Raw genomic sequence first — 27,720 nt, forward strand, 5'->3', positions numbered from 1 at the left:
TCTCATTGCTGTTCCTATACCCATCTACACAGATAATCTAACATCTCAAAAAGCTTCAGACTTCTTATTTTGACATTGGCAACATGACCCAGAACTCAAGGTCACCAACTTCATCTTAACAGTAGTGGTGGAAAAAGCTGTCAGAATGAAGGGAACAAAGGGCAGACTTCAGCCACCATTCATTGAACAGCTAAACATGAATTACACATAGTTCTGTGCAAACCACTTAATGCATTCACACAAAACAGGTTTAAGTAGAAAACAATCCTTCAACAAAACAGACAGTAAGAAAAAAAAACTGAGTGATAAGGCACTGTTTCCACTGGCTTTTTTTCCTTGCCACTGCAAAGCATCCAGCTTGTTCCACAGTTAACTGCTTGATGACGGCAGAAACACATCTTGCAACACAAAGAAACACAGGAACCCCTCTGGGGAGCACAGTTCTCTTAGCGGGCCCGGTTCTTCATTTTCTGCCTTGCTCTCTTTCCAGGTCTCTTCTGCAAAAAAAAAAAAAGATAGATTCAGATTTTTATTTTCATGTTCTCCATCTTTGTTTTAGCTCTATAGCTTGGGGAGGATACCAAAGAGAGGGTATTTGTCAGAACGTCTGGAGAAGAAGGTTTTGGCACACAGGTAGCAAACAGCACTTTTGAACTCCCTTTCTGATTTTCCTGCTGATACCAAACCACTGTCCCCAGCTCTGTTAGTAACTGAATTATGCTTAGCTCCCAAAGACAGGCATCACTTCCTGATGCTGGAGGCACATATCATGCACTCATCTCTCCCTGCCAGACATGGACTGGCTTCCAAGCCAACCAGGATCGATTTCATGCAACATTTTACTTACATTAAGGGCTTTTTTCCCTCCTTTCCCTCCTTTTCCTCCTCTTCCTCCTTTTCCTGGGCCTTTGTTGTGAGCCACTTTTGACTGGAAGCTGGATACATCATTAAAACTCTCCTTTGTGTTCCACTTGGAGCCCTTCTTCTTCCCACCAAAACCAAACTTCTGATTTTTGTATCGTCTTTTGGCATTTGGTCTGAAAAACAACCAACCAGCATCACTGCCTACATTCCTTGTTTCAGAAAGCTCTCAAGACAGACATAAATATGCTCATGGTATCCCATCAACCACCATAAACTTTTCCCCTCTTAACAAAGACGCAGAAATCACATTTCAGTCTCTGCTCCATTTTGGCCATAGTTTTCTTTAGGGAGAGAAAGCCACCTTGGACTTACTTTAACACTAAACAGAACAGTTTTCTTGTTCCCCAAAATTATCCCCTAAAAAGACTAAAAAATCAGACATTCTGTGTTTAACTCTCTTGTTTCTGGTCTCACCCCTTCTTTGTCCGTTGACTTGCATTGCCTTTTTTATTCCCTTGAGATGACGTCTGCTCTTCATCTAGAAAGTCCAGCTTGTCAGAGAGACCTGCAAGAATGAAGTATAAATTTTCAGTCTAAGCAAGTAAGGTCACCCTCACTGAAGAACAGCTGCTTGGGAGGTTTTTCACTGCCACTGCCACACAATTCTGCACAGCAGCAGCTTTCCAACCTCAAGGCCCAGAATTACAGACACAGTGACTATATCACACTGCTCTACACTGCTCACACACCACTATTGCCCCTACACATTTGTTCTCTTAGACAAGTTGACTTTACCTTTCTGGTATTTCTTGACTGCATTCAACATATTTTTCTTCTCCTTCTGTCTCCTCTGCAGAACCTCAACTTGCACCTGAGATTAAAAGCAGAATGTTAGTGTTGTTCCTTGCAGCATCCCATACCCTATCTTTTGTTCTGTTTTCCTTCAGAGCAGCTAGACAGGAGACTAGACAGATTCTGTGTGTTTTAGCCAGACTCCTGTGGCTGCATTTTTCCAGCACCCCACTCAGGCTCCAAATTCTTGTCACAGATCCTTTTGCACATGTCCCTTTTGTAGCTCCTCACCTTCTTGCCATATTTTCTCATTGCACGGAGTTGTTTTGCTTTCTCAGACCTTTCCATTGCTTCTTGTTTACTCTTAAGTTTCTGTCGAATCTAATTAGGGAATAGAAAAACAGAATTTATCAGTAACACAAAAGAAGAAAAAAGAATTTTATAATTTCTGTACTGATCTATAGCCAAAATCTGGCTAAAAAAGACAAAATTCACACAAGAGAGAAGAAAAAGCCTTATAATGGGCTCTAATGGAACTGAGAGTATCATGTCAGTCTATTCGGGTGTATCAAAAAGACTTAATAGTTTCTTTCTTGTCATTATTAAAGGTAAAGCACTGAAGAGAAGACAACAGTCCTGTAGAAAACATTTTTTCTGTTCCTTCCTTGTTCACAAACATTTTTATAAGGATGCTGCCTTATGGAGAATTACAAAGATTTCAACACAGATCTTAGTGATTCAGTCTAGTGACTCCAGTAGGAGATAAAAACTGTTCTTCAAATGAAATCAGCAATAGAAGAGAACAGTAATGTGCAGGATTGACTTAAGCCTTAGTACCAGCTAATTATCATTCTTCAGCTTATCTAGAAAGGTTCCATCAGAAAGCAGAACAGTGACCCAATAATACATGAACCTTCCAACTAGACTCCAGCTCATGTTTCTTTAATTTATACAATGTAGTCTTTTTTCAAAATCTAAACCAAAAAAATAGAGTTCAATTTTGAACAAAGACTACAGTCAAGAAGGAAATGTGTGAAAGACTTATTTCCTACACCAATCTAATTTCCTATCCAAAACAGATTCATTCAATAACATACAATTTAAAATAACAGAAAACCAGAACACACTGACAATAAACAAAAGGTGATATTTAAATAGGAAAAAAAGGATTGCATTAAAGCCACAGTCAACTGCAAGTTTTATGACAAAGAGCAAAAACACAGGTAACTTTACATCCACTAATACACATACTAATAAAAATTCTCCCTTTTTAATATTAAACACATTCAGGACAAAGTATAAATCACGTTTTTCTACTTTATCATCCAACCTGTTATAAAAATCCCCACATTGCACCAAAAACCTAAAGAAAAAGAAATCTCCTGTCACAAAGTTTCAAGCCCAATCATTGTCACAGGAATCAGGAAAGCAATGAAGCTAAAACACACACATTACACTGGAAAGAAAACCATTCCCTGCACATACCTTCTGCATCTGTTGGTCTGATTTGGCCATCTCTGCAAAGTAATCATCCGGCCTCCTCGTGGGAACTTGGAGCTTACGCAGCCTAGGGAGGGCTTCCAGGACAGCTGCCTGCGCCTGCCGGTAGCTGGGAGAGAGCACAGCACGAGCTGTCACTGCCCCAGCCCTGTCACTGCCCCGGCCCTGTCACTGCCCCGGCCCTGTCACTGCACGGCCCTGTCACTGCCCCGGCCCTGTCACTGCCCCGGCCCAGTCACTGCCCCGGCCCAGTCACTGCACGGCCCTGTCACTGCACACCCGCCCTGTCACTGCCCCGGCCCTGTCACTGCCCCGGCCCTGTCACTGCACACCCGCCCTGTCACTGCCCCGGCCCTGTCACTGCACCCACTCTGTCACTGCACGGCCCTGTCACTGCCCCGGCCCTGTCACTGCCTGTTGGGCAACTCAGAGTGCTGACACAAACTGCTCACACAAGCAGGCTGATACTGGGATCTAGCAAGCATTGGTCTGGTCTAGCAAATATTCAGTGCTACTGAAAGCAGCTTAGGTGCCAGTACAACATTAACATTTATGCCTTGCACATATACATTTATCTTATTTCCAGTTATCAAGGGGTTTTGATATAAAAGGCAAAGCAAAACAAGAGAACTGTAAGAGCACCAAAACAAACCCACAAAGAAAAATCAGTATCTTGTGTTAAAGTGTTAGTCCTGCTGTCAAGGAGTTTTTAAAATAAACTCAGCAAAGGATGAAGTCTGTTATGAAGAGAGAAATTATTCATTTTAAGTCACACAGGAGTTGAATATACTAGCACTAATTTGTAGTTGTTTTGGAAAACATTCAGAGCCATCGAATGTAAAATAACATGGCCAAGAGTATCACAGTGACAGCCAGTGTAGCAGTCTGCAGCAGTCTGTAGCATACTGGTGAAAGAAACATAACTCCAAAAACACAACAACACATGAAATGTCTTTTTGACACTTACAAACTCATCTCTCTCTGGAAATCATTCTCAGGGTCAACGGCATCAGACGTAGAAGCATTCTGAGAAACGGGGTCCGCGACCGGGCCCAGAGTTACGTCCAGCCTTTCCACCCAGGCGAGCTGCTGCCTGAATTCGGCCAGGCACTGCTTCAGGCCGTCCTGTGAAAGGAGCCCAGCTCAGCATAGCAGCGCACCGACCGATCCGCACGGCTGGCCCGGCTCAGTGACCGAGTGATACTGCGGGCTGCTCCTCGGGGCCGCCGGGGCACATCCGCAGCCCGCCCCGCAGCGCAGAGCGCCGAAGCCTGGCCCGAGGCCCCGCCGAGCCTCCCGCGCCCCGCTCCCGGCGCTGGGGCCGCGGCCCTGGCCGGGCTTTTCCCGGTCCCCGCGTTCCCGCTCACCGTGTCATTGCGCCGCTTCGGCCGCTCCTCCAGCACCACGTTGAGCCCCGGCTTCAGCGCGCCCTTCGCGAAGGCCTCCTGGAGCTGTGAGAGATTTCGGTCAGTCCGCGCCGCCGGCACCGGGCGGCCCTTCCCTACCGGGCTCGCCACGGCGGCCACGGGCTCACCTCCGAGTCCGAGAGCGAGGAATCCTCCGAGTCCGAGCCGGAGTCCGAGAAGGAGCCACGCCGCGCCACCGCCGCCGCCATCGCTGCCGCCCCCGCGCGCCGCTTCCGGCCGCGTGCGCCGCCGCTTCCGGGGCTGCGGGGGCCGCGGTCACCACGGCGACGGTGGCAGCGGCAGCATGGCGGCGGCGGCGGCCGTGCTGCCCGTGGCCGTGTTCGGCTGCCGGCCGCGGGTGGCCGGCGGTGTCTGCTTCCTGGAGGAGAAGGTGGTGCTGCACGCCGCGGGGGCGGGCTGCCTGCGGCTGCACCTCGAGCACAAGTGGCACAACTTCATCCCAGGTGGTCCCGACCCCGCTCCCGACCCTAACCCCTGTGCCGGTCCCGACTGCGGCCCGCCCTGACCGCTCTGCTCCCCGCAGGCACGGAGAAGAGCCGGGGCGTGCAGGCGCTGGCCGTCAGCCCCGACCGGCGGTTCCTGGCGCTGTCGGAGGCGGCGGGGGAGCGGCCGGTGCTGGCGGTCTATGAGCTGTCGGCGGAGCGGGCGCGGCGGCGCAAGGTGCTGGCCGCCGAGGAGCTGCCGGCGCGGCAGGCGGTGTCCCTCGCCTTCTCCCCCGACAGCCGGCTCCTGGTGGCCGCCACGGCCCCCCCCGAGGGCCACCTCACCTGCTGGCTCTGGGAGAAGCAGCAGCTGGCGGCGGCCGTCCGCGTCCAGGCCGCGGGCGACGGCCCCTGCCAGGTAAGGGAGGGCTCCAGCCCCGCCGGCTCCCAAAGCTGCCGAGCCCGAGCTGTGCCTGCGTCCCTGCCGCTCGCTATTAACGCTCCCGTTCGCAGCTGACTGGTTCTTCGGGAGCATACTCCACTTTTCAAAAAGGTGGATAAAACGATCAAACTTTAGTTCAACAAGTAGCAGGTGTGAGGCTGGACATGCGTTCATCCTTCAGGACGTGTGCACAGTGCGTTTTCCCCTGGCCACATGGCTTTTTATCCACGGCAAGAGGAGAGGGCTCCACACTGTAGATTTCATACACTTTCTCTGACCTTTCTTGACATCTGCTGTTGGCCTCTCTCAGCAATAGGACACTAGGCTAAATAAAGTTTTGCACTGACCCATAATAGACATTCTCGTGTCTGTAGCTGTTATATCACATGAGATTCTCTTACACCATATGAGATCTATGTTATGAGGCCAGTATAACAGGCAGTGAATGTGCAATGTGTCCCTTGTGTCCCTGTAAAAGCACACACTAAATAGATGGGCTGTCCCCAGTAGTAGTAACACACTTTTGGAAGCTCTCAGTGCACCTTTTCCTTCCTGCAGTTTTCTGTGTTCAGAGCAGAGAAGAGTGGCTAGGAGTAGGCTGATGGCACACAAATGATTTCTGCATCCAGGTTTGGGTGTCCCTTTTTAGATTCGTTCATGTAGGGAGGTCTGACACTTTCAGTCCATGTGTTGGTTGACATTTTTTCTGGGGTACAGCTACAAGCAGAGGTTGGCTCAACTAGTGAATTCATGAGCTCAATTCCTAAAGAGAGGGGAGTGTAAAGACTCTGGCTGTGTAAAGTCCCATAAAGCATAAAAATTAACTCAAACTACCCTTCCTATCCATGTTGAATATTGAGATGGCTATTCCATCATTTTCACAAATAAACACCTAATTATGTGAATTTATGTACATACTGTTAGCTTGAAACACAGGAATACAGAACTTATTCCTGGCCTTTTGAGAACAAATGGTCCCACTTTTCAGGAAGCTTGCTACTGGAAAAAAAAAATTGTTAATCAGTAGTAAAGAGGTATTTTGGCCTTACTTTTGTAATTAATTTTAATAGACACACTTTCGAAAGGGGGAAAACTGCAGTATGAATTATGATGGCTAATTCTTACTCTTCTTGGTATTCCTGTATGTTTCTATGAACCATCTGCCCTTGTTTGTTTTCCTGTATCTGGTACAGAAAGTCTTCAGAACAGGTATAATATTTGTTTATTTGTGAACATAGTTGGAGAAAAAACTTCCTCTTTTTTGTTCCATAGGTGAGCTTTAATCCTCAAGACAATACCCAGGTTTGTATCACTGGAAATGGCTTTTTTAAACTTTTCAAGTACAGTGAAGGATATTTAAAGCAGATGAATTTACAAAGGGGAGAGCCAGAAAATTACTTGTGCCATGCCTGGCTGTCTGAGGAGGAAGTTATATGTGGCACTGACACAGGCAAACTTAGCTTGTTTGAGACTGGAGAGCTGCACTGGGAGAAAAGTTTGGAGTACAGAAAACCACCCAGGAAACAAGAAGAAGATACAACAAATGAATATGAGAGGTAAATCTGTTCAAAGTTATTAATAATAGTTCCATGCTTTTGCAGGCAGATTAGTTCCTTCCTTCCTATCCAGTTTATGTTGTCAGTTGCTGCTTAGCATTTTTTGATTTTGTGCTTCTTTATTTTTAAGCATCTTTATGCATTTCCTAATTGCATTTCTGGTGTTTCTAGTGGAGTGGCCTTTGAAGATACTGGTTTACAACAGCATTCTTTGCCTCAAATATCTGCAGTTGCAGCATATTCCAAAGGCTTTGCATGTTCACCTAGCCCAGGAGTTGTTCTTCTGTTCGAGAAGACCTGTGAAAAGGAGGCCTACGAGGAGAGACAAGAAGTCTGGGTAAGGAGGGAAAAAGCTTTTGTAAGCAATTATGCAGCAGGGCCCTGTTTGGAGAACTGTGAGTGTTTCTGATTTAGTTATTAATAATAATTTTTAGCACACTGCTAAACTGAATTGTAAGGATTAGCTAACTGTGCTGGTGATGTCAAATGGAGTTGCCAAAGGTCACACTGAAAGTCAGTGCCTGATGACCTTCTGCATGGAAGTTCTGTATGTTTCCTTCCCACATAGAAAATGTGCTTTGAGGCTGCTAAACTTCAGGAAACCTTTAAGAAACTTTTATTTGTGGAGGCTTTTAGGACTAAGAGATAGTTTACATCAGTTTTGAAGAACTTGGCTGCTTGTTTTTTTCCAAGGAGAAGCTTTTCTCCCCTCAGGTATTTATTAGAGCTGTCATGAGACCTGTGCACTTTTAATAATCCTTCTAACTGTTCTATAGCAAACTGTATGCATTGACCTTCTGAAATCTCTGGATAAGAACATTTAACTCTAATGAACTGGTCAAGACTTCATACTCTCATTCTAAAGGGTCAGATCTTCCCTATGCCTGAGATCCTGTAATAAGACTTATGTACCTTAATGATACATTACAAAGAACTGTTGTTCTAATCACAATTTTTAGGCAGTTCTCATTCTGACACTTGCTAGTTTTTTTTCCTTGATATTTTTCTACTACCATTTCAATTCTTGTTTAGTGCAGTACTTCATATTACTGCTGAGATGTCCCCTGATACTTTATTTCAGCTGTAATGTTATGAATCCCATTATTGTCCTCTTGTCCTCTATTCCATGCCTTGCAGTAGTTATGTGCTATTAAATATCCAGATTGTCTTGCTGATATTATGTATGTGCTTATTAGAGGAGCATTACAACAGAAGTTTGTGTGTGTGCATGCCCACTACCAAAACATGGAAACCTGGCACATCCCACAGGATGCCTTTCTTGTGCAGCTGCCTCAGGACCTGTTCAGCACTGAGCCAAAAAAGTCAAGCAGACAGGACATAACATGTATATGCTTCAGCCCCTCTGAGGAAATGATGGTCATTAGCACAAATAAAAATCAGCTCTACATGTTTACTATGTTCTCCACCAAACTTATAAGGGTAAGTGCAGTTCAGTCATATTGCACATCTTTCATGTCCAGAATTGCAATGATACAGGGTAGTCAGTTGTTTTCTGTGATGCATTCTCATTAAATCCTTCAAATGAACCCTTAAAGCTCAAGATCTGGTGTGCTCAGTGTGCTTCTCTGGGGGCAGTATTTTTGTAACCCCTTGCTCAAGGCTCCCTCCCTGTGAATACCTGATGCTATTCAGCAGAAGGACAGAGAACACTTAAGACCATTAAAGAGTGCCTGTTACTGCTGAACCACTTCACTAGGGCTTTAACTGAGATATCCTCCGTGTAACTCTGTGGTTCATGCTCCACTGTAATAGGCAGAAATTTTATTGCAATGATAAAGCTGGAACAGCCATGGGAATCTCATTCTACTCTAAAAGAGTCTTAGTCTTAGTCCTCTAGCCAAGATTTGGTAAAGTCTTAGCTAGAAGTAGAACCTCTCTGTGAAATACAAACATAATGAAAAACCTTCCCTACTCTGAAGGAGTTAAATAATACAAAGATAAGTGAAAAATGTATTATCATTAAATAGACTTCTATGGAATTGAGTTCCTAACCTGTGTACAGGCATATGGAAAGATCTTCACAGGAAGAGGGGTTGTAGTTAGGGGTTCTGTTTCCACATGCAGCCTAACATTTTATTGGTGCTTCACTTCCAGCATGTGGTAACTGGACATCCTAGTGAAGTTTTCTATCACTCAGCACTTGACTTTTTTTAAGTATCTGCCTGATCAGACAATATTAACTGAATTCTTGCAGGTCCAGTTTTATTTATTTATCTAACTTGCTTTTTTTATATACATACAATTATGTTCTGCTCTCACTGCTCTGCCCTGCATCACTTTTCTTGATTATTAATTATGAACTTAAAACTAACATTGTCAGACTTTTAGCATTGTTATGTTTAGATCAGTGCAGTGAAAGGATTAAGTGGTTCCCTCAAATCTATTCTACAACTGTATGCAAAAACCCATGATAGATTTTTTTTATCTGCCTTACTGCCTGCAATGAAATATTTGTGATTTCTTAATGTTCTCATTCCTTCTCAGGAGAAGATATCTTATTTTGCATATATGAATTTCCCATTGCATTCTAATTCAATCACTGGTCTGGACATGTGTATTTGGAAACCCATCCTTGCTACGTGTTCCCTGGATAGATCTGTCCGCATCTGGAATTACAAGAAAAAGTAAAGAGTTGTTTGTATTTGTTATTACATCTTGCTTTTTTGTATATTGTATTTAGGAGGCAACAGCAGCAATTTCATATGAATGAGAGTGTTGTTCTGGTAAAATTCTTGTGTGGTGTGGCATGTAAATGGTATTACTGACATGATTTGGGGAGTGTGAATATGCAGTGCCTTTAACACTGGTGCCAAAAGAATACAAAGCCTTTTCTATTTAGCTATTTTTGTGTCAGACTTCTTATGTTTTGGAAAAAACTCTTTCATTCAGCTTTGTCTTAAGTTACTGTTGCCCCATATCCTGCTTCTTAGGCATAGATCTTAAGCAAAATGACTCCAACTCTTGAGGTTCCCTGGAGGGAAAAGCAAATCTCAAGAGATGCTTGTGTAGGATTGCAATCAGCAATTCATTTACCTTCTTCATTATATTACACTACACAAGGATTTGCTCTTGCACCTCCCACACCTTCTCTGTGAACCAGAAAGTCAAATTTGCTTTTGTTTCCTGTAACATCTCTGTGATCATTACTTAACTGAACAACAACACACTTCCTCAAGGACAAGGCAGAGTCAGATTTTAGCTGCAGGCATCCTTGCTGGGCCAGATAATATCCTGTCAAGTGTGCAATGGGGAGTTTGTCCTATTCCATACTGCTCAATGGTTTTCTCTTTCAGCACTTTGGAGCTGTGTAAGGAATATCAGGAGGAAGCATACACAGTATCCCTTCATCCCACTGGCCTTTTCTGTTTGGTTGGGTTTTCTGACAAACTACGATTTATAAGTCTCCTGTATGAGGACATGCGTGTTTTCAAGGAGTTTGCTGTGAAAAAGTGTAAAGAGGTAAGGAGTGGTGCAAAAATGAACCTGGGGAGTTATGTGGAACAGAATGCTGAAGAATGACAGAAAATAAAAACTTCTTCAATACATCCTAGTACTATATGTGATGTCCTATATCAAAGCTTAGAGAAATTGATTCTGACTATTGGAGAACAGGCCCAGAGGCTGATGTGTAAGTGTGGGCCTGGGAAGCAGCAGAAGGGATAATTTGCTCAGAAATGCTCCAGAACTGAATTTTACAGGGGAAAGCATTGATTAAGAAAACTGTAAGTGGCTAATTATGTAATGGAGTTTTCTTTTCATGCAACAATTTGATATTAAAGGATGTAATTGAAATTCAATGCATGAATGTTTTTATCCATTCCATCTACAGTAATGGGTGGTTATGTTCTTTTTGTAGTGCTCATTCAGTAATGGAGGCCATCTTTTTGCTATAGTTAATGGAAATGTGATTCAAATTTATTCCAGCATCACCTTTGAGAATGTTACTAATCTGAAAGGACATACTGGGAAGGTAAGTAAACAAATCTTACACAGTACAACTTATTAACATGTTACCTAGTTGATAAGAAGCATTTTGGAGAGGTAAAGTACAATTTTGGATCTTGAGATGGCCCCAGAAAGTAAAAACAGAAATAGAAAACTTAGTTTTCATTGGTCAGAAGGCAAAATGTTCATGCACTAGATACACCTGAAAAGTCTGCCCTTAAATTGAAAGTGAACAGTTGGCAGCTGGCTGGACAAAGTAAAATATCCCAGTAATACATTATAAAAATAAAATCTACTACTCCATATTGAAATGTACTTTTTCCTGATAGCGTGTTCACGAAGTAGTTCTTACTGGTTTTGTTTTTTTCTAATGCTAAAATAGAATTGGTTGAGAAACATTTAGAGGCTTTTCAGTAAGACTTTGAAGTATGATTCTGAAGTTGTCATGGCTTTAGCAGTACAATGACTCCATGCTGTATGTCTGTAATCTAACATCAAGCTCCTTGGTGTGTTTTGCTTTTGCCAGGTACATGCTATTAAATGGAGTTCAGATGACACTAAACTTGTCTCCTGTGACACACATGGTGCTGTGTATGAGTGGAATTTGTTGACAGGTAAAAAGGAGTCAGAGTGTGTGCTCAAGACCTGCATCTACAGCAGCATTTCCCTGACTTATGATGCCAAAATTATCTTTGCTGTTGGATCTGACCAAACTCTCAAAGAAATTTCAGAGTCTTCGGTGAGCTAACAAACACTCCTGGATATTGCTACATTCTCTGGGGAGGGTACTGGTGCTTTGCTTTCCTTACCATCTATTTGGTAAATAGGAATCAGTCTGGTTTTGAAAGCTGTGGTATTTACTGCCAGTTTCGTGTTCTTATGTCTTTTACAATGAGACCTGAGATTTTGTTGTAGTTTTATATTTTTGTCATTTTACTTGCATTTACCTAGAAATCTTCTAATCCAAGTAACAAACTAGCTAGGCAATATTGTATCAACAGTTCTGCTGAAATACAAGAGTATCTCATCTACCACTGTATCTACATGCATTTTTTCCAGAAAAGTAGTAAATTGTATGTGATAACCATTACATCTTTGAGATCACACATCAGCCTGGCTTGAAATTTTAATACTGGTAACTATAACAAATATAGAGATTTTATATCTAAATATTTCTTTTAAATCTAATTTTTTTTAATATATAAAACTTAGTAGTAATTACTGTTGAGACTATACTTCTATAGGCATATAGATTCTCTTAACTGCTGCAGGCAGAGGTATAACAATTGCTCATGCAGTATGTAATCAAATATTTGCTGTAATGTGAGGTTTGTGTGGTGGTTTGTGCTGTTGGTTGATGTGCAGATCCAGCACGAAGTGCCTGCCCGTGACGTTGTTTACACCACTGTCGCTGTCTCGCGTTCCGGGCGCCTGATATTTGTTGGCACCTCCCTGGGGACAATTCGAGCTATGAAGTACCCATTAACTCTGAAGAAGGATTTCAGCGAGTACCAGGCCCATGCAGGTGCTGTTACAAAGGTAGCACAGAGTTCTTTCTTTTCCCTGTAATGCCAGCTGCACACAGATCCTTTAGGGCTGATTTTCCTTCTCAATTCATAGCATAATATGTTAAAATTAAGGCTGAGTCTGCACATGGAGAATGAATATCACAGCATTCATAGGAGTCCTGTCTCTAGATATGTCAGGGAATAAGCTGGTGACTAAAAAGTGGCTTGCACCACAAAACATGGCATATTGGATGGAGAACTTTGATACAGCTCCTTCTGAAAAGAGGAAGGTAATTTTGTCATAGAATCTTTTAGGTTGGAAAAGAGCTTTTAGGTCATCAAGTTCAACTGTTAATCCAGCACTGCCAAGTCTACAGTAAACCATGTCTTCGAGCACCACACCCACACATCTCTTAAACATCTCCAAGGATGGTTCCTGTGCCACTTTCTCTTGTAGAGGGGCATCACATTCACCCATTTCCAGAGGGCTAAGACTTCTCTAGTGAGCCAGTACTGCTGCCAAATCACTGAAAGGGCTCAGTGAGCACTTGTGCCTGCTCCCTCAGTGTGCTTTGGTAGGTCCCCATTCTCCAGGAAGCCACATGTTCTGTGTTGTTAAAACTGGTTGTAATTTTGGTATTTTAAGTACCACTGTCAACTACAGCACCTTGACTTATCCTCACACAGTCCAACATGAGAATATGAACTTCAATTACTGTAACTCTACTTTCACCTCATTGTAAGCTGTATCAGCTCCCAGGTACTCTCTGCCAGATCAGGCAGCCACAGGAGGTCTGGAGGAGGTGGCAGCAGTTACTACTACATAGTTCTTGGTGAACTTAGTTGTAGTTTCAAAAGAAAACATTTAGCCATCTGTTGGTCATGCAACTTCTCAAAGAGAAACACTAGAGACCTTTGGAGTTGTCATATAAATGGCCTGTCTGTCCTATAATAGTCTAGAAGGTCTTTTCTGCTTCAGGTTTTTAAAAATCTTGCTATGGCTTTGAGACCAGAAGCAGATCCAGTACCTACACATATTCTTTCCCTTCCCTTTGTTGTTTCAATTGGAGTGGAACAGGAATAGGAGACATAATCAAAATGTTGGTAGTGGAACTGTGTTATTATTTCCACTGTTGAATTTCTGGGGTAGAGATGAAGAGAGTATGGGGGTGGGGAGAAAAATGTGGTGTAAAATAAAACTGTATCTCCATTCTTCCATGTCTCATCTATTATTTTGTTATCTCTTCTAAGATGACAGTAACAAGTGATGACCAATTTCTACTGACTGCCTCAGAGGATGGCTGTGTATTTATCTGGAAAGTGCATGATAAAGAAGGTGGGGAAGTGAAAGGAGAGCAGGAACTTGACTATGCTGAGGAAGTGTTGATCATGAGATCAGATATAGATGAGAAGGTAGGAGGAGCAACTTGTGAACATAAACCATAGGATTTCTGTCAATTGCACTTGGATAATGCTTGCTACCAGCCAGTCCTATATGGCTTTGGTCAAAGAGGTTGCAGCAAGTTGCTGCAGTGGCTTGTCAATATGCAAACAGCATTGTACAAACAGCAAGTGTGGATTAGATTTTTCTCTAATATTTTCCTCAATCTCTTGAAAGCAGTTCTAATGGAGTAGAGAAGTCAGAAGATGCATTGCTATAAACTATCTTCTAAGAGAGCAAAGGAACTTTAGTTCTAGGACTTCTTGGTCATCTGTCCGAAGATTCTCTGTGAAGGCTGTTGTTCATAAATATGTGCATGTAAATAAAACATCCTTAACAAGCTGTTGTTAACAGCAAATAGTCTCTCTCAAAACTGTTTTCTCATCCATGTCCTAACAGACTCAGGCAATACTAGACCTGCAGAATTGTGTGCGAGATCTACAGACAGAAAGTGAGTACGAGCTACGTCTCAAGGACATTTACTGTGAAGGAAAAATAAAAGCATTGGAAGAGAATTTCACTCAGGAAATAGACTCCCTTAAAACTAAACACCAGGTATGATTCATGTTGCAGAACCAAATACCAAGAAATCTTTCACTGAAGAGTTGAATTCAAGCTTGCATTACATATGTAGAAATGCCATACAGCGTCTGAAATCATTCCTTTCCAGTTTAAGATGTTCTTGATATTTATAAAGCATGAAACTATCTTTGAGTTAAGTATCTCATAGGTACAAGGGGATGCAAGAGTTCTCCTAGGTACCCTGTAAGTATTTTCACATAAAACCAGCACAAAAAATACTGCCTGAGCCTGAGGATCAGTAGTAGAAATGGCACTGTGCCTTAAAAGCTCCTTTCTATATAAGGCTGCAGCTGCTGCAAGATCTAACAGTTATTTTCCTTAATGCTGCCTTCTTTATGTCCTGTCTGCTTAGATTTTTAAGAACATCTGCTGAGGTTTCTTGTATGTTTTTTGAAAATAAAAGTAAAATATATTCCCTGCATGTCTTCTGTTTGTGTGCTTATTGATTTCTTTGTGGTCATGAAGCAGAACTCCCCTGAAAAGCAAAGGCTATGATAATTCTTCCCAGTGTCTTATTTATGTGTGTCTGATAATGCTATTCTGTCCATCTGACTCGTGCACACACTGGATTTCTGACCTGTAATTTGTTATATTTCTGGACTTCTTTTAGATGTAGAAGGCAAGGGATCCAGTAATAATTTCTTTGGCAGTACTCAGAGTAAGGGATTATATATCACATGATTCAATCCTGTCAGCCTCATGTTCTTTTTGAGCTTTTGGGTGAATATTGTCCTGTTCTGGTGATTTGTTACTGCTGATTTTGTCGAGTTGTGCATAGTACCTTCAAGCAGTATTTCTGTTTGACTCCACATAAAGGAGTTCAGTATGAAAGCTTGTCAGGTGACTTATTAGTTGTAGTATTTTACAGGTTTGTAATTTCCAAGTGCTCTCTTTATACCTCTCTTGTCTTTTGGCCCTACAATTGTTCCAGTAGGTCTTTGATATTCATTTTTTGAGGAGGTTTAATTATTCATTTTAATGTTTTCTTCAAGTATTTTTTCAGATTCTTTGGCTTGTCTCATTGTGGGGTTTTTTGTCTAAATAACTTGAGTCTAAACCTTTCTATTTTTCTCTCTTTTGTAGAACCTAACCTTGTACAAGAAAACCATTTAAATTCCTCTGTGGATTCCTCTACCTCTGTTTATCTCTGCTGGGTTTTTTTCTGTGGTTCTTCAGGTCTTTTGATAAGTAGTGCTTGGCTATATATTTATAATAATCTCAGCTACATTGAAAATTGTCTAGACTTGTTGATTATAGGCTTGTAAACAAATACCTTTGAAGGTGAATATAATTCTCTAGGCAGGCAAGTTGTACTTCCTGTCCAAGTATCAGTACAAGTTAAGATTAAACTGAATGACAGCTTTAGATTGAAAGGGCTAAATTTTCTAGTTGTATCCATCAGACAAATGGAATATTTTTGTTTATGAAACACCCATGAAGTTGTTGCAAGAAAAAGGTGAAAATATTGTAACTATGGTACAATTTCTAGCATCTCTGGGAAATTTCTCAGCTGTTTTCTTGCTCCAGTTCTTTGTGCTTTTTTAGAAGATTAAGTAATTTACAGTGGCAGGCTGACATTTCAAGCAAATGGCATTTAAAATTCTCTTGCTTAGGTTTATGTCATAGTATGCAAATGTCAGCATTTTAGGACCTCAAAGTTGCTTCAAGTGAGACAGGAAGCAGCTTGAACTTTAATATCTGGACAATAAATTATGGAACTGCAAATTCTCCTCAGGCAGGCACACATAAAGGAGTGGAGGCTTTTGTAGCTCACAAACTTTTCTTTTTAGATTAGGATCAGTAACTTGTATTATATGAACACTGTCTGCTGCTTTTCCTTAGCTTAATTTGTCAAAACAAACTAAAATGTGGGAAAACTTGTTTCAGTGACACATGGCATCTCAGTTTTGGTGAGAGATTTCAAACATATTTCTGTTTTGTATGTATTCCTCACCAGGGGCAATAGTGCAAACAATTTGGACGTTGCTTTGTCTAGTTTCAACTTAAAATGTATTTTTCTTATTTTTTATCCCAGATTTTACAGGAAGAGAAAGAAAAACAGAAGCTGCAACACGAGGTTCAACTGTCTGAGCTGATGGATAAACAGGCCAAGGAGGTGCAACAGCTAGGTTAGACTGTTACAAATGTTTGTAACTGGAAACTGGGGGAAATGCTGTATTGACAGCAAGTGACAGGGAGGGATTACTAGAGCAGAGGTACAAAGAAAAATGGATGTATGTCATGTAGGTATTTGGTGCAGACCAAATGGGTGTCCAAACTGCACCACACATGTGCTTATGATGAGAACATGCACATGGACCCTGTGTCTTAGAGGTTTGGTACTTGAGATTAGTAATTCCTTCATTAATTTTATGCACAGCTCACTGTGCAAGAACAGTGCAGTCATTCAATTCAGCAAGGAGGTGCACACAGCCTGGAAATACTTGGACTCCAGATTTGTAATCAAGACAAAAATACTGCAAATTAGTACCAAGGAGCCCCCCCATAAATGACTCCATTGCCTACTTTGTAGCAGTTGAGCTCATACAGCTCTGCCATGGTTGTCATCCCAAGGAAGTGCCTAAATTAGTTGTCAATTTTGCATGGCTACAGAGCCTAAAGCCCCTGTATATCTGATGAAGAAAGTGATTAAATACTTCTACTTGTAATTTATTGCAACCAGCTGCCAAAAAGACAGTAAATAATAAGGCAGTGATAGCTGCAGAAGGATAGGATTCAGTCTTCTTTTCTATTAGTTTTATCCATTCCATATGTTTCCTGTTAACAGAATCTGACAGTAGTCAGAAACTCTCAATGGAAAATGAGAAATACCAGGAGCTTCAGGTGAAATCCCAGAAGATGGAGGAGGAATACGAGAAACAATTGCACAATTTGGAGGAAAGCAAAACCAAGGCTTTGGCAGAGCTAAAAGAACATTATGAGAAAAAACTTAAACATAAATCTGTTCTGCTGGAGGAGGTAGGAAGCTTGATTTGCACACAGCCTGGAAGAAACAGCAATTCTAATTGCATCAAAACCAGCAATTTTAAAAGATCCTAAGTGATACTGGTTTGTGATTTCTTGCAGAACAAGTTTGCTGATGTTAGTATTTGGGCCAGATTCCTAACTTGAAGCTTTCAAGTCTTAAGAACTATTAAATTTAAAAAAAAAAAAAAAGAACCTCAATGTGTATGTTATCAGTTTCTAAAGTTGCTTTAATCCACTAAAAAGTTATCTTAGATGATATTGCTGCAACTGAATATTTCACTAAACATAGATTCTCCCAGGAGAAACACAGTTACAAATAACCTTTTATTTCTCTCCTTTATTGGTCTCTTACACTTCTCTAATGTTTGTTTTCCTTAACTGCAGACAAAAGAGAATATGAGGAAGCAGATTGAAGCACATGAAGAAATGGAGAAACAAATTTATGAAGATGGAGACAAAGAAATCTTAGAACTCAAAGACAAGTATGAGAAACAGCTCTTGGAGGAAAAGGAGTCCAACATCCAACTGAAAGGAGAAATAGGAGTCATGAATAAAAGGGTATCTTTTATTCTCTGCTAGTATCAGACCTGCACAAGAAGACCTAGAACTGAGGATTGAATGTGATTAATGGCATGTCAGTTTAGTCCATTCATCTAGTCTGTAAAAATGTGGCATTTCATATGAGAGCAGTAGCCCATTCTTAGGTTAGTTTGCATGTTTAGAGTATTGGGCAGAAGAAGCTGTCTGCTGATTGTATTGCTGATATGATTAGAGACAGATGATAAAGGAGGTATGTTTTTATTAGTACACTTTCTCTGATCTGCATAGTTTTGAACTATAAATAATATTGTTCATCCTATGACAGGAAAGAAATTAACTCTTAATTTTTCTATCATTGAATACTTTGCTTTATTAGTAAAATACTTCTACTGCTTAATTCGATGCAATAATCCCTGTGTTTTGTTTGCATCATCATTTTTATTGGCTTTACTGGGGTTTTTAAGGAGACATAAAATATTTTACCTCTTTTATGGTCTGGGTATTACATTTGCCTAAGGATGTTGGAGAGACATTTTTTCTGTTTTGTTTTCTCCAGTATCTATCTGGAGACAGAGAGGTTCTTTTCATACCCTCTACTATCATGGTACTGTCTTTTTAATTTCTTTGTCTTTTAGACCTCAAGGTTTTCTTCATGTGTCCTTACAGTTTGTCCAGTGTCATTCATTGGTTCCAACTTTCTTGGTTTTGCAGATCTTAGTACTGAGGCAGGGATTTTGAGGGTACCCAAGAGCTATGAACTGGGCACCCTTCCAATCTTCCATCTTTAGAGATGTATTGCCTTCACCTTATGAGAATATTCCATGGATTGAGTGTTAGATGCAGCTGATGCTTAGGTATAATATCCATACCCTTCTTGCCACTGCATGCAATTTCCTTCCTTCCTTCCTTCCTTCCTTCCTTCCTTCCTTCCTTCCTTCCTTCCTTCCTTCCTTCCTTCCTTCCTTCCTGTGCAGCAGGTATTCTTGTCAGAATATACAGAAAAAGCAAAACTGGATACTCAACCCCCTTTTGAGTTAGAGGCATTTAACTGGTGAGCTGCTCCTTCCTCATATCTTAATTTGGTGTCCTTTATCCCACACTGTCTACAAGGTATCCTACAGAATAGGAGGACCAAGCTGTGCACAGCTTTTGGAGGCTGGTAAGGTCTTACTAGTTTGCCTCTCTAGTTGAACAGCCTACAGAAAGAGCTCAAGGACCGAAACAGGGATATTGAGGAAATGAGACTGGAACAGCAGAAGCTGCAAGACATCATTAAATCACTGGAAAAGGATATCTTGGCACTAAAGACAGATGTTAAAGAGAGAACTGAAACTATCCTAGAGAAGGTGAGAAAATGGACAATTGGATGAGGTCAAAATCACCTCCCTTAATTAGAGATATTTATTTTAATAGTATTTATCATGATAATATCACATGACTGAAAAGTCAGTTTCAACTTAAGGAATTTGTGATCTCCAGTTTGGGATTTTGGTTTTTAGTTGGCATTCTAAGCTTTTCTTGGGGAGCTCAAGTTCAGGATGTTGACTTTCTCCTCCCCTGTTCTGGGATCTGTAGATGGCTCAGCGTTATTTTCCCCTTCCCATCTAACCTGGAGTTCAATCTTCCACAAGATCTGTGACTGCTGGTTTTGTCTCTTCCATATTTGTGTCTTGTCCTAGGGATCTGTGTGTGAGTGCTGGCTCTGATTCAGCTCTCTGTACTCATTTCTTCCAGGAGAAGTATGTATATGATCTAAAAATGAAAAATCAGGAACTGCAAAATTTCAAGTTTGTACTGAGTTACAAAATAGAGGAGTCTAAGAAGCAAATAGAGTCACGTGAAAATGATATTGAGACAATGAAGAAACAGATCAGTGAGGTGAGTAACACTCTCATTTGGCCTCTGCTACTAAGCCCATTGTCTAAATACAAACATGACCCAACAAGTCCATGAAAGATTCCACCCTGGTTGTTCTTTGACTTCTTTCAAGGATACATAGCACTGATTCAATATCTGTGCAGCTAATAAAAGTATCTGTAGGCAATAGCTAATTAATTTTCTATCACATGTTACCAGTGATCCACACAGTTATTTAAGTTCCTGTATGTAATTCTAAATTTTGCTTAAAAATTGATCTTATCCTTATGTGGTTGCCCTCCACGTGCCCTATAGCATTTGCAAGACACTGCTTTAACTGATCTGGCAGAAAAGAGTAAATTTCTTCTCTCAGAAATGTTGCAGATTTATGCAAACATAACTCTGCTATGGGTTAGGTACATGGACAAATTAATATTCATCAATTGATACATTGGAAATTTGAATGTATTCATACTTAGCATGCAGCAAATTCATTGAGGGAACTTATTTATGATAGAAGCTTACTATGATCTCTGCATAGGTGTATCCTTAGCTCAACCAAACTAGGACTATGGTGACATAGTCTTTTAAATAAAATGCAAACTAATCAACAATTTGTATGTACTTCAGACTAGCAAGATTAAATCCCTGTTGGCTTTTCTGGTCACCATCTTGTGCCATAAGTAAATTCTGTAGTACCCTTATTGTTTTTTCCTGTGTGTTCTGCATATGTACCCACAGTTTTCAATCCATTTGTTTCTTTTCAGTATCAGGATCTAGTTATTGTTGCTCTTACTCTTTCCAGACTGTCCATTTCCCCCTCATCCATTTTTTGTTCAGATGGAACGGTAGAGCTCCCATTCAGCTCAAGGAATTTAAGGGGTATCACATAATTTAAATTAATGTAACTCAGCAGGGAGTTGCACATTCATTTGTGTGGTTTCTGTATATTCTGACAGAGGGCAGTGTTGTTACAAAATTGACGTTTCTCATGTTGTCGTTCAACCTGAAGGGGGACCTATTCCCTCAAGTCTGTATTTCCAGCCTCTGGTTTTCCTGTTATGTGTTATTTTTTCACGTCTCCTTTTAGCCCTGATTTCCTCCTCCCGCTTCCTTTCAGATGGAGGAGGAGCTGGAACAATTCCGCAAGCAGAGCGTAGAGCTGAAGCTGAACATCACCCAACTGCAGCAGAAACAGAAGGCAACTGCTGGAGAGGTGCACAGAGAGATGGAAAAGGTATGGGGTACCCCCACCCTGCAGGTCCCCCAGAATGGCATTGGTGGGGACACAACACTGGGGAAACACTAATCTGAGCAAACAGTTACTGCAGGGATGCTGTGTCCAAGGACCAGGAGAGTCTCTGCTCAGGGGGGACAAAGACACAAAACTTCCAAGCCTGCAACCAGCTTAGAGCATTCATATTTTTAAAAAATCCAGTTATTTATGAGTCAACACATATTGTCCCGAGTTTAAGAAAACAATGAGGTGAATGCTGAAGTACTTGCTCCTGCCCAAGCCTGAAATCTGGGGACACTTGGCCTAAACAGGAGCAGCATGTAGGATACCACCTAGGCATTAGTAGGATAGCAGAAAGGAAAGTTTCATTAATGGAGGAGTCAAGGACCCCTTGTTTGGCAGCGTATCAGACATGAGGGAGGAAAAGGGACTGCAGGTGAAGGTGGAGGAGCTTAGCAAGCATGAGTGCATCTGTGAGGAAGCAGGTAGGGAGGCCTAGCAGAAACCAAGAGAGAATGAGAAGGCAGTCTTGATGTGAAATCAGCAAGCTGTGCATGTGTCTGATATGTTTTGTCCCTTGCCTTCTCTCCTAAACTATTGGTGTGTTGTTTCTAAATAAGAAGGTAGGAGAGCATTTGGACAATGCTCTCAGGCACACGATGTGGCTCCTGGGGATGTCCTGTGCAGGGCTGAGTTGGACTCAATGATCCTGGTGGGTCTCTCCCAACTCAACATATTCTGTGATTCTGGGTTTAGGAAAGGACAGTGGGCAACAGCATAATGAGCCACTGTTTTTCAGTTGTCATCTTTGCAGGTTGTCACTGATATTACCTAATAAAAGTATTTTGGCTTATTATTATTCCTAAAATCTAAGACTGCTGTTCAGCAAGTAATGCTTACATTCCCAGTGAGTTGTTAATTAATTTTTTTTTAATGAAGTGGAAGAAAGTATATGAGAGTTTTCACCAGTTCCACTAGACTTTCTAGAAAATTGCACAATGGAGTGTTCTGATGAACCAAATAAGAATGTGACTACATCATTCTTGCAGAGGCAAAATATGGAAACCCTCATCAAACGATTTAAGGCAGATCTTCATAATTGTGTGAGATTCATTAACGATTCCAAAAAAATGAAAGATGGTATCCGTGAGCTCTACACCAAGTATGTGCATCAACCAGACGTGGTGAGTCAGGACCTTTGCCTTCTCCCTGCCCATGACTGTGTCTAGTGGTGTCATTACTGAGACAGCATGCTGTGCCCTCTCAGGTGGAGGCTCAAGCAGAAGATGCAGATTTGCAGCAGCAGTACAAGAAACAGCAAGAGTACAACGAGAGGAATTTGGCAGTTTTGAGGAAGAAGGTGATGAAGGATAAGGAAATGCAGCACACTGCTTACATGCGCATCATGCAGGTAATCAGCCTTTTCCTTGTGCTGTGGACTGGGAACAAAGGAAATGCCTGCACAAAAGAGACTTTATTGACCTTTCTGTTATGGCTTCTTAGGACTTTGAAATAGTTTTGGTTGACTTTCTTGCCAGAAATTCCTACATTTTTCAAGTGCTTCCTTTAACTTTTCTGAACAAAAAGAGTAAGATCTTGAAAGTCAGAAATGGCTTTTGTTTATCTCCCACTCCCTAAAAGGAGATAGGGAACTTCTGTTGCATGGATGTTTTAAAGGAAATTAATGTACCTACTTTTTATTTCAAACAGTATTTATAATTGCCATCATAGTCAATTTGCCCTTGCTTGGATGCCAAGCTATATCTGCTATGTAGTAATGTTTAGGAAGTAATTTTGGAGGAAGAAAAGGAAAAAAAACCCTTCTTTGTCCACATAGTCCATCCCTACTGGTGTGAATTGAGAAGAACTTTTTGCTTTTCACATCCAAAATTTTCAAGGAAGTTCAGATATAGATGGGGAATATGTCTATTTGTACAAAGATCTCTTGCTCAGAATCCTTGTTTCTTACAAGGCAAAGTAAACTCGTGACTGCTGGGGTCAAAGATCCAATTTGTTTTTATCTGGAGTGGGAGGACCTAGAGCTCCACACCAGGCATCCTAGGAGGACAGCTTTTCTAGTCTCTTCTTAACATGCTCTCCTTCTGCTCAGTCAGCATTTCCTTTTCCCCTCAGTAGCCCTTTCTACATTGTTACTTTATTATGCTTCCTCTGGATCATTAAAACTCATCCCCTCCTAAGTCATCTGTTGTTTGCTATTTATTCATAATTTGCTTCTTCAGGGCTAGACAGCAGCAATCTTCTTCCCTGATGCTATTTTAATTTTTTTTTACTCTTTCTGTGAGATAGATGTTTCCCTTGGTGCAAAAGGAGATGGGTTCAGAAAATAACCTGAAGAATTTCCTTACTGGAATAGGGTGACAGATGGTGTTCATAATGATAATACTTGATGTCTTGGATCAGTAAGCCTAAAATGAAATGATGATTAAAACCAAATTAATAAAACATCTGGAAGATGAAGATATCAAAGATTCTAACCAGCCTGGTTTCTTCAAAGAAAAAGCAGTTCTCTGAAGTCCAGTAGATTAATGAGATTTTATAACCAGCAGGAATTATCATGGCCTTCCAGTCTTTCATAGGGGCTTTTAAGACTAGTTTAGACAAACTTCTGTGAGGATTTGCTTTGAAAAAGCAAATGACATCTTGACAGTCTCCTAGCTGTGTATTTCTATTATTCCTCAGTTGCAGTTACATTTTCAGAGCTATGCCCTCCTCTTTGAGAGATTATTCATAGGTACACTCCACTAGTGACTGCTGCAACAGATGGTTAGAACTGTCAAGATAATTTTAGTTATTCTTACCAGTTGACAAGTTGCCTGTTATTCAACTATTAGTTTTTCCTCCAGCCTTCTGTATTTGTAATAGTTTCTTTGGATTCATAAAAACAGAGACACTGAATAACTTTGAAGTAGTGCTGCTTAAACTGAAGCCCATATGGGATGAAATTTTCTATATGTCCTACCTGTCTCTGACAGGCAGCACTGCAGGGACTTCCTAGACTGTAGATTGCATCCATATGACATGTCATTGTACCTGATGGCCTCATTATCCATGCACTTGATCAGTCCCTTTTCTGAAACAATTGGTTCTTTGACACAACCTCCCATGACAATGAGTTTTCCCATGAATATTTGTTTTATATATCCATTCTGTGACGTTGCATTGCAGTGCAAGCATTCTGTCAGAATGTAAATATTGAATTAAAGACTAATCTCTCTGGAGAAAAGGCCTCTTCAGGAAAATATTAGCAGTGTCAACCAACAGTCTTTTAGCATCAAGCAAAGCAAACAAGACATTTTTACATCACCCAGATTGCTTCATCAAAAGACTCTGTATTATATTTTCTGATAGACCAAAAACAAGAACTTCACTTGAACGCAGCAGGTAATCACTTGGAATGAACATATGAAGGTGCTCATGACTGAAGTACACCTAAAGGCAAATGTTATGACCCAACCCTGAAAGCTGGTCAAAAGAAAATTACCTTGACTGATTATTAGAAGTTACCTTCTTCATGTGCTCTTTCAGGATCAAGCTCTGGAATAACTGCATAGAGTCAAATTTCATGTGTATTTAAAGGCTTACATTAGACAAGTCAGACTCAGCAAAATATTAGAGTTCCAGAGCTGCCTGAGCACACCAACTCCTGCTGCATTTATAGTTCAGCATAAGCACTACAAGAGCAACTCTGCTTGCCCAACAAGTTCAGAACTTAATGAATCCCACACTTTTCTTCCAGTCAGTGATTCTCAGCTGAGGAGAAGCTAAAGCACAGCTGCTCTGCTTGTCTTAGTGTGAAGTCTTGATAATCTTGCCACACACATGCCCTGAGCTACTGCTGCCAGCTTGAAGTCCTTGAGTGCAGGCACGTACTGAGAGGTGCAGTGGGCTTTGTACTTCACTAATGACCAGCCTGCAGTTGTGTGGTGCCCACACAACTTTTATAAGTATACTCGAAGGAACTGAGTTGTATGCTTTGCACAATCTTTTGTGGCAACATAATTATCTCTATCAACCAAAATTATCATTAAAACAAAAGTAGAAAACAAGATTTGAAGACTCCATTTTCATGGGAAAATTTCTTTTATCCTTGTTCTTATCTCCTGCTGTTTTAGTGGGTTTCCTGCTGCTTGAGACTGGTATTGTGAGGTACTCTAAACATGCCTTTTGCCATCTATCTTTCTTAAATATTGCCACTGTGTTCCAAAAGTTCTAAAAAACACACCTCAGGTAGCTGAAATAGTTGCTATTTTTGGTTCAAGTATGATGGCAGCTGTTTAACATTTTCCCTAGTTACTGATGTGTTATTTCACTGTCCTTGTAAGAGACAAATATACAATTGTACTTCACTCTCTTGAATACAGAAAAGAAATATTTAGTTAATGGTGCTCCTGTTTCTAAATCATGAGCAGCAGTGTTATCATCCTTAAATAGTATTAACCATACTGGTTTGGCTGAAGTCTTTGAATCTGTTGCAACAATGGGTAAATTACATTTACTGGCACTTTCACAGCTCCTTCAGGAAGATGCTTCATGGTAGGCTACTAAAAAATTAGAGGATTGAACTTTTATGGGCTGAAAATGGACTTTAAAAAAAAGAACAATTTGCTAACTTTTCCTTATAGCAGCTTGTTAGCAGTAGGTACCCCAAGTCTCCACATGCTTTATAGATTTCCTAATAATTTGGAAGGAGTGTGGAAAAGTAATGTCTGTCAGAACTAATGAAGAGGGCTTTGACTAATTCCAAAGAAGATAATTTAAATGAACAAATACATAGTGACAAATGAAAAGTAAAATAATACACACTGGAGAGAGAGATGGGAATTTTTCACATTAATTCTGAATTAATTGGATCAATTTAGGAAGGCACTGATCTTCCCTTTGGAATTGGCAAGGAAGATGATACCTTGGAATGCAGCTGCAGTCAGAAAAGCAAAACAAATATTAGTTTTTTGAGCTAACATGGTTTGAATAGTCATGTTCTGAGTCACATCTACTGTGACCTTACCTGAAATGTTGTGTACTCTCCTGATTGCCCTGCACCTGCTTGTGATACTGATTCTGTACTGTCCAGTGTCTTTCTCAAAGATATGAAGATGCATCTTGCTCAGCCAGATAGTACCTGTGCCTTTCCTTATAGAGCACGTTGTTTTTGCAGGAAAATGTGAGTCTGATTAAGGAAATTAATGACTTGAGGCAAGAACTGAGGGTGGCCAACGCGCAGGTGCACAACCTCGAGTCTGCACTGAGATTAAACAAGAGCAAAAAGGCAATTCAAGACACAGGTGAATAGCTCTTGTATATTTTCCATATTGTCAGTACTCATGGCAGAAGCTCTTTTGGTCCTTGGTGAACAATTTTATTACTGTCTGTGTTTCATTCTAACTTGTCTGCCTGGTGGTACCTGGTACATTTTAATGTTAATTGTAGAAGCTGCTAAATCCTGCAGATTCTTACTATTTAGATCTACTCCTTCAGCCCTGAAAGATGCTTTCCTTTGTTCATGCCCAAGAACTGTATGAGCTGGACCTTTGTTACTGTACTATGTCCTCTCTGTTTTATCTTCTAGCTCCCTCTGCTGAACTTCCGTCCAGCCCAGCTGTCCTGAGGTTGAATCCAGAGATGGAAAGTGAAAAAATCATAGAAATGCAGCAGCTAGAAATTCAATATCTGCGAGATCAAATCCAGGAGATGGGGAAAGCCCTGAACTCTCCATGTTCAGTCTCTTTCAGTCAGAAATCTTCCTGACCTGAATCTGGGAAGAAGCCACAAGACACAGCAACACTGATTGTGGTTCAAGGATGCCTTATGTTATTATATCCTCCTGGCAAGATCAGAAATGCAACAGCATAGAACAGACTTACATCATCCTATACTCTTCCACTAGGAGCATTTATGAAACAATCAGTGCTCTGAACACTTCTACTTTCCTGAAATCTGCCCTTTTCATGAGACTTAGAAGCCTAAAGAAAAAAAAATAAATTCATGCTAGTGTTAGACTAACCTTTGTGTCTTCATACTAGGTATTCATCTTTCTCTTGAAAACTAATGTGTCCTAATTCAGAAGAGCTGGCCAAACTGTAAGCCTTTTCAGCTAGAATTCTAATTTGGTGTCATTGTGCTGCAAAATTCAACATCAGTCTTTTATTTTCCAATATTAAATTGCCTATGTCCATACAAAGGACTGCTGCTCTTAAGACCGATGTCATTGTTATTCCAAGCAGGTATCCAGTCACAGATTAACAATCAATTACCTTGTGAGGACAACCTTTGACTCAGGCTAGAGCCCTTGGTAAAGCCTCTGCTTTCTGTCTAGAGATGTGTTGCCTCCTCTGCTACAATAATTTCAGCAAGACAAAAAAGGCAGCCCAGCTTCAAATTCCCCAAATCTGGAATAAAGTCCAAACCTTATGTCATAACTCCTATAACTTTGATAAACTGATTTTTGTTTGTCTTTTTTTCAACATCAGCAATCCCTTTAGTTCAGTTTTTCAGTGAAATTCTCCTAATAAGTCACTCTGCAAAGTACTCATACACAGAAAAAGGCAGAGAGTAATTTCTTTAATAATGAGGGGGGAAA

General features: G+C 40.9%; 2 protein-coding genes across 4 annotated transcripts; one reads left to right on the plus strand and one right to left on the minus strand.

Moving 5' to 3' along the window:
• Positions 1–162: 162 nt before the first annotated feature.
• Positions 163–4,839, minus strand: EBNA1BP2 (EBNA1 binding protein 2). Its single transcript, XM_071436488.1, has 9 exons — positions 4,691–4,839; positions 4,524–4,607; positions 4,124–4,281; positions 3,142–3,265; positions 1,948–2,037; positions 1,660–1,735; positions 1,339–1,429; positions 848–1,037; positions 163–497 (listed from the first exon to the last, which is right to left on the minus strand). The coding sequence occupies exons 1-9, from the start codon at positions 4,769–4,771 to the stop codon at positions 447–449; spliced, it is 945 nt and encodes a 314-aa protein (XP_071292589.1). The 5' UTR covers positions 4,772–4,839; the 3' UTR covers positions 163–446.
• On the plus strand, positions 4,835–27,559 carry CFAP57 (cilia and flagella associated protein 57). 3 transcript variants are annotated; one of them, XM_071436487.1, is made up of 22 exons: positions 4,835–5,026; positions 5,107–5,423; positions 6,720–7,003; positions 7,175–7,340; positions 8,291–8,443; positions 9,509–9,648; positions 10,318–10,483; positions 10,881–10,994; positions 11,496–11,708; positions 12,335–12,508; positions 13,729–13,890; positions 14,318–14,473; positions 16,536–16,629; positions 17,289–17,479; positions 17,873–18,046; positions 19,216–19,374; positions 19,763–19,906; positions 21,006–21,122; positions 22,172–22,306; positions 22,390–22,533; positions 26,299–26,425; positions 26,710–27,559. In XM_071436487.1, the coding sequence occupies exons 1-22, from the start codon at positions 4,867–4,869 to the stop codon at positions 26,886–26,888; spliced, it is 3,669 nt and encodes a 1,222-aa protein (XP_071292588.1). In that variant the 5' UTR covers positions 4,835–4,866; the 3' UTR covers positions 26,889–27,559. The 3 variants fall into 3 exon arrangements, 1 of the variants encoding a protein (XP_071292588.1); XR_011680631.1 differs by lacking the exons at positions 17,873–18,046; positions 19,216–19,374; positions 19,763–19,906; ... (3 more) ...; positions 26,299–26,425; positions 26,710–27,559 and having other exon boundaries at positions 15,584–16,629; positions 17,289–17,342; XR_011680632.1 differs by lacking the exons at positions 17,289–17,479; positions 17,873–18,046; positions 19,216–19,374; ... (4 more) ...; positions 26,299–26,425; positions 26,710–27,559 and adding an exon at positions 15,584–15,676.
• Positions 27,560–27,720: the final 161 nt, after the last annotated feature.

This window comes from Agelaius tricolor, unplaced genomic scaffold, assembly GCF_023055355.1.
Source record: "Agelaius tricolor isolate 1412-34295 unplaced genomic scaffold, bAgeTri1.0.p SCAF_11, whole genome shotgun sequence".
NCBI classification, from domain to species: Eukaryota; Metazoa; Chordata; class Aves; order Passeriformes; family Icteridae; genus Agelaius; species Agelaius tricolor.